The 14557-nt window shown below is 33.0% G+C and overlaps 2 protein-coding genes across 3 annotated transcripts in view; one reads left to right on the forward strand and one right to left on the reverse strand.

Annotated features, from left to right (window-relative positions):
- The window catches only part of LOC135849010 (puromycin-sensitive aminopeptidase-like), a 71852-nt gene that overhangs the window by 24759 nt on the left and 32536 nt on the right, over window positions 1-14557 (reverse strand). For both annotated transcript variants that reach the window (XM_065369139.1, XM_065369147.1), the window contains 2 exons: window positions 11925-12022; window positions 4839-4952 (listed from right to left, as the gene is read on the reverse strand). The gene's annotated coding sequence lies outside the window, so the exon portion shown is untranslated. The remainder of the gene's footprint in view (window positions 1-4838; window positions 4953-11924; window positions 12023-14557) is intronic.
- Window positions 5366-8044, forward strand: LOC135848993 (5-hydroxytryptamine receptor 3A-like). Its single transcript, XM_065369119.1, has 9 exons — window positions 5366-5549; window positions 5727-5869; window positions 5952-5996; window positions 6080-6192; window positions 6275-6491; window positions 6724-6886; window positions 7002-7154; window positions 7245-7354; window positions 7633-8044. Exons 1-9 carry the CDS (start codon window positions 5450-5452, stop codon window positions 7846-7848), a joined length of 1260 nt encoding a protein of 419 aa, XP_065225191.1. The 5' UTR covers window positions 5366-5449; the 3' UTR covers window positions 7849-8044.

Consider the following 14557-nt stretch of genomic DNA (forward strand, 5'->3'; position numbering starts at 1 on the left):
AGTACCTATTTTCATTTCGACGGAATATTTTCCCATATAAATTCACGAATACTCGAAAATTGAAGCTTTAGTTAGTTTTTCCAACTTCGATGACCTTCCTGGAAGAACTTCGAAGAATTTCCATTTCATGAAACGTTTAATATAAGAATGAATATCTCGCTTTTCAAGCAAAGACAATATTATTACCATTCAAAGTTTTTAACTTGACCAATGACCAATCAGGAGGCAATATTCAAGTCATGTTTGAGATTTGAAACTTCGAAAGTATGACATTATTTTGGGATTGAAAATATAAGTACCTACGTAACTGTTCGGTATTTGAAGTTCAATTTGATTGTTTGAATTTTATCAAAGCTTACAAAAGAGAAAGCTGATCTCGTTCATCCAGAACCAGATGAAAAACCAAAATACCACCGTACAGTAGAATGATGAATTAATTTTTGTTCCATTGAAATTGACCAAAACTAATCACGTTATGCAGAACACGTAATTTACATTATTTTTTTACTTAGATCAGCCGAAGTAGAATACGCTTTGTAGTCGAGGGGTAAGTAATTGTAGGTATGTATTATCAAGATCAAAATCTGAAAAACTCACTGTTCGGATTTACAAAATTTAATGCAAGTACCGGATTCAAAATAAACTAAAGAATTGAGTAGGTACTTAAATTTGAAACTTTTATTCAATTTTTTATTCGAGTTCGAGTTGAAGCGGGTTCGTGATAAAAATGTAAAATCCGCTAACGCCAATCAGAAGCTAAATAACCTAGCTGAAATAATTACGAGTATTTCAGCTGCAAAGTAGTACATTTATTTCATTTCAAAGCTCCGACAGATTTTTTTGAATGGAAAATTCTCGTTAGGTTTCAGTAAACAAAAATGCTGATGCTGAATAGGTAATTGATCATTCATAAAATCAGCTGAATATTGAAAAACCGTTTCTAATTCAAATACTCGTATCTGATTGGTTGAAGAAGTGCACGTTTTTTCAAGCTTCAGCTTCAACAGCAACTTTTTCAACTTCCACACGCAAAAACTCTTCAGCCATATAGAAAACCGTTTCCAACTCATGTAGGTAGGTACTCGTATCTAATTGGTGAAAGAACGTATGTTTTTTCAGCCATATCAAATTATCGACAACAACAACTTTGCAAAATTTTCTACACATAAAAATCTGTTCAAGTGTTCAGCCTTTTACAAAAAAAAAACAACCGACAAAACAACACATTTGAATACTCGAATCTAATTGGTCGAATAAACGCACATGTTTTTTCCAGCTCTACCGAAAACTTTTTCAAAATTTCCACTCACAACTTACACAATATGACCATTTTCTTTCCTGAAAAAAGCCAAAAGGGTTTGAAACTACTTGCTTATGTTGATTGAAATGAAACCAAGCTGCGCGATTCGTCTCCTCAAAGTGCAAAAAATCAAAAACACATCTTTCTTTTGAAAAGCCTATTCACAGTTCGCACGCAGCACTGAGCACTTTCAAACAAAGCTCAAATTTTTGAATAATCGATCTTCAGGATTTTTGACGATACATTGCTCAGTCACAGTAATCATTTGCTCAAACACACGCTTGCTTCTGATTGGTCAAAAATAAGAAGTAATAAAACTAATGCTTATGTAGTTATTTTATTTCAGGTACATGTTTTCTGACAAATATTAAAAATGAGCAATTAAGCATGAGCATAACCTTCTGTTTTTTGATTGGTCAGATTGAGTACAACATAAAACAACGTTATTTGCACGATACTACGTATTCATCTATCGCGTTTTATTAGGTACCGAAGTTGAAGATTTCACAAAATATAATCGAAATGGACTTCTATGCCAATTTTTCTACATTTTTCGTTCACTTATTTCTTTTCTGACAAATTAAAAATGAGCATAACCATCTGTTTTTTGATTGGTCAGATTGAGTACAACATTATAAAACAACGTTATTTGCACGATACTACGCATTCATCTATCGCGTTTTATATGTATGTCCTGAAGTTTGAGTTTTTACGAAGTATAATCGAAATAGACTTTTAATGCTAATTTTTTCTACATTTTTCGTTCACTTGCTTCTAATTGATCAAAAATAAATCGTTATCAACCTTTCAGGTTTTTGCATGAGTTTTGATGTGAACTTTTTCAACCTCAGTTTTCTCGCTCGAAAGGCGAAAATATTTTGTATTTATTTTCAAGTGGGTATTGATATTCTCCTCCTGCAGTAGGTACCTACTACTGGCTTCAGATCAGCCAAAAAATTAAACTTTTTTGATTTTTCATTTTAGCCATGTACCTACACACCTCTGCATAAGGCTTTTCAAATGCGTCCTTCTGATTGGTTAAAAATAACAATATTTTGCTGAATTTTCATTATAGAAATAACAGTGACTACTCCGGTGTTTTCTTTCGCGGTAGATCTTGAACAAGTTCAAGAGTTAGAAGGAAGCTTCAATTCGCACTTCTGATTGGTCAAAGAGTGAAATCATTATTGAAAGAAGCCGAAGAATTCAAATGAAACTTCTCAACATAGGTAATGCAATATTTCAATTAAATTTTAACGCAAAATAACGTGATTGTCATTACTCACGTCCCACACTTAGAATAATATGCAAAAAGATGATAGATTTTGAGTAGTTTAATTTAATTTGAATAATGAGACCGGTTTTGTGGATGGAATTGAACAGTCTTGGTAGTTTTGACCAATCAAAGACCGATATTTGAATAGGACATTTTGGTATCTATGTATTTCCGATCTCAAAAATACAACTTTTGGAAATAAAAATACTAAGGTATTGATTCACGCTGAGAACTGATATGATAAAAAAAAGCTATCAAGTACCTACTTGTTCGACCAATCAGATGAAAGCATTTGAATTTATTGATGAAAATGAAAAAAAACACTAGAAAAAAGGATCATGCTACGTAAAATAACAAATTAAAAAATCTATTTTTGACCAATCAGAAGCTATGAATACAAATGAATGAAAAATTGCAAAAGAAAATGTAGAAAAAGTTGACTATCTTGCCAAGAAACCAAGTCATTCGCATACAGTTTTGAGTTGACCAATCAGAAGCCAGCATTTACAAAAGTACATATTACGTTATACTGGTCAAAACAGTGTTTTCATTTTCTCGTTGATTGGAAATTAATAAGTTTCATTCAAACTTTCGAGCTTTTGGCCTTCATTTACTTATTTGCTTTCGGTTTTTAAATGAGGTGATTTGAAAATTATCGAGCTATCAACAAAACCGTTCAAAAAAAAGACTTCTTGGTAATGGTAATTCAATTTGGAGAGACCTTGAATAGTTTCTTTGTTAATACGTGTTTTTTGAAAATTTCCCGACCCAGAAGTTGATTGTTAAAATTAATCGGTAGAACCTCTTCGTCATTCAGCCAATCAGAAGCAAGTATTGGAGTAGAACTAATTATATTATGATTGTTTTGAGCTTCGTCAAAATATTTCGAAATTCGGAAAACAAAGTAGATGTTACTCAAAGTTAAAAAAGTTGCTTGTATGTATATATTATAAATTTTCTGATCTATTTGTGAACTAAAATAGAACAAAAACCCTAAAAAGCTGCCGCCTATATCTTATTCAAATAATCGATTCTGATTGGTCGATCTATTTTATCTTCTTTCATCACATTTTTCTCAGCCTCATCGGCAATATCGGTATTTTATTCATCAAAGTCTCTTAAAATCTAACCTCACCGTAAGCTTCCAATGAAGAAAACTTAATTTTCAAAGAAACACAACTTTACGTAAGCTTCAAATCATCGATATTCAAAACACGAAAATACTCACTTCCGATTGGCCAGTGAGATCGATATTTTTCAAAATCTCACCGGGACAAAAATCTGTAGTGTTCTTCGTCTTCCATTTTTATAATATTTTTCATTCGCTATTTATTAGAAGTTGAAATTTATCGAATACGTAGCGTACAAATCGAGATAGGTAATCGTACAACCATTCAATTGTTTTTTGATAGGTAAGAATAAATTCAAAACAAAACGACGTAATTTGAATATCATTATACCTACTTGAAAGTATCATGTTTTGCAATTGGTCATTCGTGTAAAATTGATTCGGTTAAGTTTTAACAAAGCGAAGTAAGCTCAAAAAGAGAATTCAGCTTAACCCGTTACATGACGAGTAGATTTCGAAAAGACTCGAAAAATCAAGAAATCCAAAGCGCTCTAATTAAGTATCGAATCTGCAAAGCACAAAACTTGTCATAACCGAACATTTTGATACCAGTTTCCGATTGGTCAAATCAAAAATATAAATAATGTCACCCCCCCCCAATGAATAATTTACTTTTACTCAAGAAAATACAGATAATGCCCCCCCCCCCCACAAAAAGAAAAAAATGGTAATTTTCATTCCAGACAGTAAAAACACGATATCCTTGTACGTAATGCCGTACCAATAACGTTGTTTTATTTCATATTCGTTTTGACCAATTGGAAAACAGGATTCATAATTCTTATTTATGAATAACCAAAAATCTCCTAAAATAAAACAACGTTAATAGCATTACATTTTGTACTTCGTAATCAGATTTCTGACGGATTGTGCTTTCGGTCAATTTAGATGTTGAAAAAATGATTCATGTAATTATACGTACACTGAGTTTTGGAAAATTATCAGTGTACTTGTTCTTGAAAGTGGAAATAAATGGTATCGTGCTGAACCGAACACTCAAACAGCATCGGTGACTGGTTTTAGATCTTAATATTATCATAATACGTAGATAATGCTATTTTTCAGTATTTCTCTTGGCTTTTACAACACAAAACACTTGATCAAGGTCCAAAATTATTCAAATAGGTACTCACTCAACAGAAAGAAAATGTTGCATAAAGTTTCAACTCTTCAACGATAGAAATCTTCGGGCTCCTGATTGGTCGTCTGGTCCGTGAGAGTAGGTTGGTAAAAGGAGATCTGTAAAGCTGAAAAATACCAAACAAACAATGCAATCGATGCGGAATTCTCTACTTTTGAAGCCAGTAAGTGAGATCTTAGGCTTAATGACTTCCTAGGTTGTATTTTTACATATCTAAAAAAAACTTATAGTTATTTTACATAAATTTCATTTTTTCTATGCTCAAATTATATTATTTTCTTGCCATCCTATATGAGAAAATTGTAGCTATGCTCTACCTAGCTAGTTTCGTTCATTCAACTTATGAAACTACACACAAGAAATTTTTATTCTATTCGATTATTTCATATCTCATCTTTCTACGTAATGTATCCGCCACTTTGGAAATAACGAGGTTTGTCCCCCCCCCCCGCTATTAAATGGTTATCTCCACATCCGTATTCCGTAGTCCCTGATACCTCAACGATATCTACTACTTACTCAGTTCATGCTGAACTCCTTCTTGAAATCACAGTTCTGTTTTTTGCGCACGAGTTCCTACTTTGTTTTAACCATTAAGTTACAATGATTTTCAACCAAACATTAGTAAAGTTTTCTATTTTACAAATTTTTATAAGCGTGACATATACAAATAGACATTACTGCGAAGCGACCGTGCCACCAGGTATGCAAATAATTATTTTTACATTTTACCTTACTGAACAGATGTAATTCGATCACAAACTGTGAATAGATCATTCATAAAAGTAACAAAAGAATCCATGGAAGTGCCCGAATTTGATTTGACCTGATCAGGTTCAATCATCTTCCTCATGGATTATCACATTGAATTTTTCAATAGACGTCAAAATCAAAACGGATAAGCTCGTCAGTTATTTGCTTTCAAAAAATGACATGCTTTCACCGCCATCCGAAGCAATTGCACTCAATGAAAGTACTGCAAATCGACCTTCAGTTGAAATTGATCTCACATACATGGATTTTGTAAGTTTTTACACATTTTAAAAGCATTACAATTGGTTTACGATGGAAATTATATATTCATGTATGAAATTCAATTTAACAGAATATCGAAGATGGAATACTTCTATTGATCGGGAGAATCACACTGGTAATTGAATCTCTTACATTTAAACCCTTTCAACCACTATTGCATCAAAACGTATACTCATATACTTAGCATGAATACTGCAGCATTGGTTTGATAATCGAATGGCTTGGAACCCCCAAAAATCCGAAGGACAAGGAATTCTACAAATAGATCTCGACTCTAATTCTATTTGGAAGCCAACTCTAATACTAAACAAGTAATCAAATATTCTCCGCTAGAAAAACAAAATAATAACAATCTCACTTTGAAAATCAAAATAACACTATAAAAACTTTCAGTAACTTGTTCCGAGGCTATGGTTTCAATAGCGACATTTTAGGGAGGCCCGAGCATAGGGTTATATCACTTGGCGCTGGTTACATGATTTGGAGGTCGTCAATTGAAATTCCTACTAGATGCGATCTGAGCTCTAATAGATGGCCGTGGGATCTTCAAAAGTGCAGTCTCAATTTCACCGCCAATACACCAGCTATGGATCCATGCATTTGGCCAATAGTAAGCTTCATTTACTGATGTTTTCCTATCTTTGGAGTCATACGGTTACGTTATGGGGTTTTTCGTTGAGGGGGGGGGGGGATTTCTAGTTCAATGTTTTGTGCAAGTTTTGTCAAAGACATTTCATTGATGATTTTGAATGCGTTTGAAGCTTTTAGCGCTAGTGCCTGAGAACTAGGTCAAATAAAAACTTATTATATAACCTATACTCTCGTATTATTTGAATGTTGAGGAAGAAGAAGAAGAAGACGACAAATGGGATATACCACAAGTGAAATCATTATGGAAAATCACTAACATCACAAAAGAATTTCATTTCCCTTACTTCGACGTAGAAATAACTTTCAGGATGAAAAGTCATTCGTTGCAGATCGTATCATGCTTGACGTTCGTAGGTTTGTATGGAGATACATACTTTTATTGTACATCAACTTTTGAATCAAGTCAAATTAGGTAGGTTGTAGGTATAGGTACTCATATGCACAACATACCTAATGTCCTGTTTTACAGCTGTGAGTTTAGTGACGCTGCCATCATTCCTGATATCGCCAATAAATAGGAATAAACTACCATCGAAAATATCATCTCTACTACTTCTTGTATTTCTTTTGGCGATGTTTGCGAATTCGATTCCTAATTTCACCGTGTCAGCGTTCAATTTCAGTAAGTGACGAAGAGTGTATTTCAAGACTTTTTGTAAAAGTTTTCTGCCTTTGAACCTGCGATATGTATACCTAAATGTTTTTACTTCAGTGATCGGAGTCCTCGTGTTGATATCAATAATGGGAACATCCAGCTGCATCACTGCCTACTTAGTTCGATTGGCGAGAAAATCAGAATCATATCATCCATCGCTGATCATGGTAATTGAGTACTGAACTTTTCTACCTGAAATTAGGGAAATATTTTGGAACGAAACTATGCCAAATTTTTAATAATTTTTGCCAATTTCATAAAAATTTTTGTGGGTAACTTTCATCTCAAAATAAAGGTCTCTGCTGGATTTTGGTCACAAGTTGCCAACTCTTTTTTGTAGCATCTACCCAATGTTTATTGTTCGAAAACATATAATTATTTTATTTGATTAGCATCAGGTTTTCTGTTTTACTTATTCATCACTGTTGTATGTTTTCAACTTTAGAAAGATCCCGATTCAGAAAAAAAAGAAGGCGAAAATGATACGTTGAATAGAATACTGTCAGTAGACGTTACAACCGATGAAGATTTCATTAGTGGGGAATCACTGTCGAAAAGATCTCAATACGAATGGTTGAAAATAGCTCGAGTGATTGAGTATTCATTATTTGCAATTTGTTTGATAATCGTTATAATTCTCATCATAAATTTGATCACCTGATTTTTACCTAAGTACTTTGCTTAGCCTCTTTTTTCAATGAAATCAGAGTACCTAAGAATACCGCGTTCCAATTTATAGGTAGGTACATTTAACTAAGTATCTTCTTATATTATTTTTTCAATGTTTTTTTATTCAAATTTACTCAATTGGTCCAATCTACACACAAAATAACCAATAAAAATATCAATGGTTGAAAGCAATTTTTCTTCTTTCGCCGAGCATTACATGTACATATTTTGTGAGATTGATGCGAGTTCGATTAAGTTAATTCATCGTACAATATTAGACACTGCATTATAAACATGAGTAAGCATATACGAAACTCACTTCTACAAAATGAAAATAATTTACGTTATCTCACCACCACCATCATCATCATCATCATCATCCAGTAATATTCAGAAATCAAAAATTCATTCAAATTAAACTTTCAAACTTTTCAAGCTTTAGTTTGAGACTGGAAACTGGGCAGAAAAAATGTAATAGCCTATTTTCTCTTATTTTGAATTGGCCAATAAAAATTGAGTAGTTATTTGAACAAATTTATGAACGCGAGAAGAAGAATATACAAATGAAATGACAGTTCGGGTGGTTTTGGCAGGAACTGGTATGTAAAACAAATTTTAGAATTGGTATTTTCGTCAAATTTTTCGTCTCCAAAAGTGAAATGGTCACCGATAAGACACGTAAAGAAAATTCAAATCGTTAAAACCACACTAAATGCAAAACACTCGTAGGCCATAAGCGATAAATTCCCAGACCCGTGAAATATTTAGTTGCAATTTTAGTTACCAAAAGTCACGTTCTGTCGATAAGTCTGCAAAATGAATTGGGAAGAAAATGTATAAAATCTTTCATTGTAGTGTTTCAAACTATGTAGTAATAAGTCGCGGTGTTAAAGTTTACAAAATTCAAAATGAAGTTCGCCTTGTTCGGTATTTTTGTATTGGTATTGGTGGCATCTACATATGCTCGCGGTACTACAATTAAGGTTACAAACGAAAATGTGGACTCTAGAGTTAATGTATCGATAAGGTACGAAGTCAACGGCAGGCAGCAAACAATAAGTGTAGGCGCCGCAAGAAGTGGAAAAGCTTCCGTCCAAATCCCTGACAACGCAACAAATGTATTGTTGAGAATTACAGCAGGGAGTCAACAAGTTTACACGGACCATTTCCTAACAGCAACATGTTTAATTTTTTCAATTTTTCACAAATTATCTACATAATATGTAGGTACTTGAAACACTCAATCACGTCGACTACTGCACAATAAAATTTTCAGCAAATCAGTGTAATTTATTAATGGTTTGCACGGGATTTTACGAAGACCTTAAGATGTATCTTTAAATGTCAGAAAAATTACTATTACCTAAGTGGTCCCTTCGTCACTAGTTCAATTAAACTTTTTTCTCGTTATTCAAATTATCTTTGGTTTTCAACGAAAAATTATTGGTGTAGGTAATAATTTATCAATAAAACGGGTAAGTACAAGATGAGATTTTTAAAACCCCAACATGCAAGTAAAGATTTTTAACAAAAATTTGGTCTGATTGTGAGTTTGCAACAAACCAACAGTGTTAATTTTTCAAAAATTTCATGGACATGGCGTAGTTATTTCTGAACTTTCTGAAATTTTGCGATATTCGGAAATCAAAATCATTCAAATTAAACTTTCAGCTGGAAACTGGGCAGAAAAAATGTAATATTTTCTCTTATTTTGATTTGACCAATCAAAATTGAGTACCTATTAGAACAATTAATTTATGAACGCGAGAATGAGGAACACACAAATGAAATGACAGATCAGGAATTAACTATTCAATATCATTTTCATTTTTTATAAATTTATTTCTACAAACAAAAAAAAAGATGGAAAACAAAATAGAAATTACATACCTACCTAGCCACCGAAGAGCCAGAAGAAAAGACGAAAGTTTCAATTGGTTCTCGACCAATCAGAAAGGGGTATTTTCATTTCGACGGTTCAACTTTGAAAACACATTACTTTTGCATAATAAATTCACGAATACCTACTTGGAAATTAAATCTTTATTTAGTTTTTTCCAACTTTGATGAGCTTTCTGGAAGAACGTTGAAGAATTTCGACTAGATGAAACATCGAATAGTAATGATATGAATAATTCACCTTTCAAGCTAAAAAATATTGTTGCCATTCGAAGTTTTCAACTCGACCAATCAGGAGACGATATTTAAAAGTTGTGTTTAAAATGCGAAAGTAGGTATGACATTTTTAGCGTTTTAAAATGAGTAAAGGTTCGGTATTCGAAACTTACTTTGATTATATGAATTTCATCGAAACTAGCTAAAGAGAAAATAGATCGAAATGCGTTGAAAAAGTTGATTTCTTCGGTCATCGTTCCGATGAAACATGAAAAACCAGAATACCACCGTAGATAAAAGTTTTCATTCCATTGCGATTTTCCAAAACCAATCAAAGGCGAATAAATAATTACTCGCTTCTGATTGGTTAACGATAATAAAACTCCGATTCAGATTTCTCAACTTTTTATAGGAGTAATTTTTTGGAAATTTCTTTCGAATAAACCTGATTTATTTAAAAAAGTTCATGTAGAGGAGTAAAACATCCAATTCTCTAATTTATTCGAGGTTGAATGATCAAGGTCAAAAACTGAAAAACTCGCTGTTTTATAGATTTACAATAGGTATTTATGCAGGTGCTGGATTCGAAATAAACTAAAGAATTAGGTAGGTATTCAAATTTGAAGCTTTCATTTAATTGTTCATTCGAGATTCGAGCTACGAAGCGGGTTTGTGACAAAAAACTGTGGAACTTCGCCGGCAAGGTTGAGAAAAGAAAAATTGCAAACGTAAATTTTAAACTGGCCAATCAGAAGCTAAAGAATATAACCTAGTTAAAATCAGCTACGGAGTAGTATTTCATTTCAAAGTTTCATTAGATTTTTTTTATGGTAAATTCTTATTCGGTTTTATAGTAAACAAAAATGCAATGTTGGATAATTGATCATTCAAACATTCATAGAATCAGTTGAATAATAATGTTAACCGGTATAAAACATCTTTACTATTCGACCAATCAGAAGCGACTATTGGAGTGGAATGTTTATTTGATTGTTTTGAGCTTCTTCAAAATGTTTCGGAATTTGGAAAACAAAGTAGAAGTACAAATACTTACTTAGGAGTTGGAAAAGTTGCCTGATATCGAGTGTCAACGGCGCAACATTTTATGTTCAAGTTTTCTACTTCATTTTCGAACTAGGTACAGTAAAACAAAAACCTTGGAAATCTCAAATCTGACGACTATATTATTATTATTATCTTATTCAAATACTCGCTTTTCATTGGTCAATCCATTTTATATTCTTTCATCGCATTTTTCTCAGTAATGTCAGTATTTTTATTCATTAAATTTTCTTGAAATCTAACCTACGAGTATAATTATAACCGTAACCGCCCAATGAATAAAACAACTTTCTGCGCGATATAATTTATATCATTTGTAAAAATCTATTGAATTCTTCCACTTTCAATATTTAGAAGTTGAAATTTATCCAATACGTATTACGTAGCGTACAAATCGAGATAGATTTTGCGACCGTACCGAAATCATCGTACAAACAATTAATTGTTTTCTGATTGGCTAGAATTAATTCAAAACAAAACGACGTAATTTGAATAACATTATGCTAAAAAGTATCGTGTTTTGTAATTCGTCATTCGTGTAAAATTGATTATTTAACAAAGCGAAGTTAACTCAGAAACAGAATTCAGCTTTACCCGATATACGAGTAGATCTCGAAAAGACTCAGAAAACCGACAGTACCAAAGTGCTCTATAATTTTTAAACCTTCACTTATATGTGGAAACAAAAACTTGTCACAACCGAATACTTTATTTACCAGCTTCCGATTGGTCAAAAATATGAAATAATTATGTCATCAGTATGGTACGTATCTCATCATTCATTAATACCTAATGCTATTTTTCAGTACCTATTTCTCTTAACTTTTACAAAACAAAACACTTGATCAAGTTCTTAAATTAAATTTTAAAATTATATAAATCGGTACTCACTCAACGGAAAGAAGTGTTGCGTAAAATTTCAACTCTTGCAATGATACCAATTCTTCGGGCTCCTGATTGGTCGATAAGAATATTCTTGTTCTGTACAGCTGAAAAATACGAATAAAACCATTAAAACACTTTTTTAATTGACGTCGATAATTCGATATTAAAACCCATAAACCGTCTAAAAATATGATCAATATTCAATATTGTAATACTCGCATCTGATTGGCTATGGCTAGTGATATAATTATGCATCTAATTTTTAAAAGCAGCAAATTTTTCAACAAGTTCGGAAAAACTCTTCAAAATTTCAATGAAAGAACCTCAACCTATTTTTCAATTTCAAATTATTGAATTTTTATAAAACGTAAAAACGTCCAATTAAAATCCAGAAAAATTATGTATTATTTAGTCCGGCATATGACAATAGGAGTAATTGCACCCCCCCCCCGCCGATCCTCCGGGACAACTTTTTTCTTAAAGGGGACATCCCAAGGAACATTTTAGAGCAAACTTGCCCCAAAAAAAGTTGGCATTACTTACAAAATGGCGGCCATTTTGATTGACAGGTCAGCCGAAATCGCAGATTTTGCGTTTTAACATAGGACTTGCACGAAATTTTTTAAGCTTTACAAAGGTAGATCGAAAGATCATGCAAAAACTTATCACCTGTCAAAATTTCAAGTGCTAAAGTGCGTTTTTCGATTTTTGGTGAATTTTTGAAAATCGAATTTAGGCCAAAAATGAGGGAAAAAATCAAAATTTTACCAAATTGACCAAGAAAGCTGAAATTTGGGATATACCCTATTTTCGACATGCCAAATCGATTGGAAACGGTTTCAACCCGTTTTGAGCAGTTCTGGAGCCTCCAGCAGATTTTTGAAACTCGAAATTCCCACAAAATTCCATCAAAGTGAAGTTGCAAAGCTAAAATTTATTCTAAAAAATAATTTCAATACGCTACGAAGTACTGCAGGTGAATTTCAAGTCGTTTTGGATCCTCCAGCGACTTTTTGAAAAATCCTGCAGCCTCCAGCAAATTTTTGAAACTTTAATTTTTCACAAAATTTCATCAAATGGAGATGGAAAGCTGAAATCTACTCTACACTCCAATGTTAACACCCTCTGAAAACGACTTCTGGTGGATTTCAAGTCATTTTAGAGCCTCCAACGACTTTTTTGAAAATTACTGGAGCCTCCAGTAGATTTTTGAAACTTAAAATTTCCCTAAAATTTCATCAACTAAGATGGAGAGTTGAAATTCATTCTGCAAACTAATTTCAATACGCTATGAAGTTGACTGCTGGTGAATTTCAAGTCGTTTTGGAGCCTCCAGCAACTTTTTGAAAGGTTGTATGACGTTTTTTTGGAAAATTGAAATTCCCTAAAAGTAGCTGGAAGCTTCAAAACCATTTGAAACCACCATGTAGTCTGCGAAGAAGTAAATTTCAGCTTGCCAACTCCATTTGATAAATTAATGTTGGGGAAATTTCAAGTTTTAAAAATCTACTGGAGGCTCCAGTAATTTTCAAAAAAGTCGCTGAAGGCCCTTAAATGACTTGAACCTACCTGAAGTCGTCTTTAGAGGGTGTTAAAATTGGAGTGTAGAGTAAATTTCAGCTTTCCGTCTCAAATTTGATGAAATTTTGTAAAAATTTAAAGTTTCAAAAATGTGCTGGAGGCTCCAGTAATTTTCAAAAAAAGGCGCTGGAGGGCCTAAAATTACTTGAACTCACCTGAAGTCGTCTTCAGAGGGTGTTAGAATTGAAGTGTAGAGTAAATTTCAGCTTTCCATCTCCATTTTGATAAAATTTTGTGAAAATTTAAAGTTTCAAAAATGTGCTGGAGGCTTTAGGAATTTTCAAAAAGTTGCTGGAGGATCCAAAACGACTTGAAATTTACCTGCAGTACTTCGTAGCGTATTGAAATTAGTTTTTAGAATAATTTTAGCTTTACAACTCCAATTTGATGGAATTTTGTGGGAATTTCGAGTTTCAAAAATCTGCTGGAGGCTCCAGAACTGCTCAAAACGGGTTGAAACCGTTTCCAATCGGTTTGGCATGTCGAAAATAGGGTATATCCCAAATTTCAGCTTTCTTGATCAATTTGGTAAAATTTTGATTTTTTCCCTCATTTTTGGCCTAAATTCGATTTTCAAAAATTCACCAAAAATCGAAAAACGTACTTTAGCACTTGAAATTTTGACAGGTGATAAATTTTAGCATGATCTTTCGATCGACCTTTGTAAAGTTTGAAAAAGTTCGTGCAAGTCCTATGTTAAAACGCAAAATCTGCGATTTCGGCTGACCTGTCAATCAAAATTGCCGCCATTTTGTAAGTAAGGCCAACTTTTTTTGGGGCAAGTTTGCTCTAAAATGTTCCTTGGGATGTCCCCTTTAAGAAAAAAGTTGTCCCGGAGGATCGGCGGCGGGGGGGGGGGGGTGCAATTACTCCTATTGTCATATGCCGGACTAATTCGTTTCATTCAAATAAACGTTTCTGATTGGTCAGTCAAAAAAAAAGTTTTTGCGAGTAAACGAAGACGTTCTACGAACACGAAAAACACCTGCTTCAACACGTGACGAAAATTCTTCGAAAGTTTGAAAATTCAATCAAGTGTTAATTTTTCAGGCCATTTT

This window comes from Planococcus citri, chromosome 1 (assembly GCF_950023065.1).
Source record: "Planococcus citri chromosome 1, ihPlaCitr1.1, whole genome shotgun sequence".
Taxonomy (NCBI): domain Eukaryota; kingdom Metazoa; phylum Arthropoda; class Insecta; order Hemiptera; family Pseudococcidae; genus Planococcus; species Planococcus citri.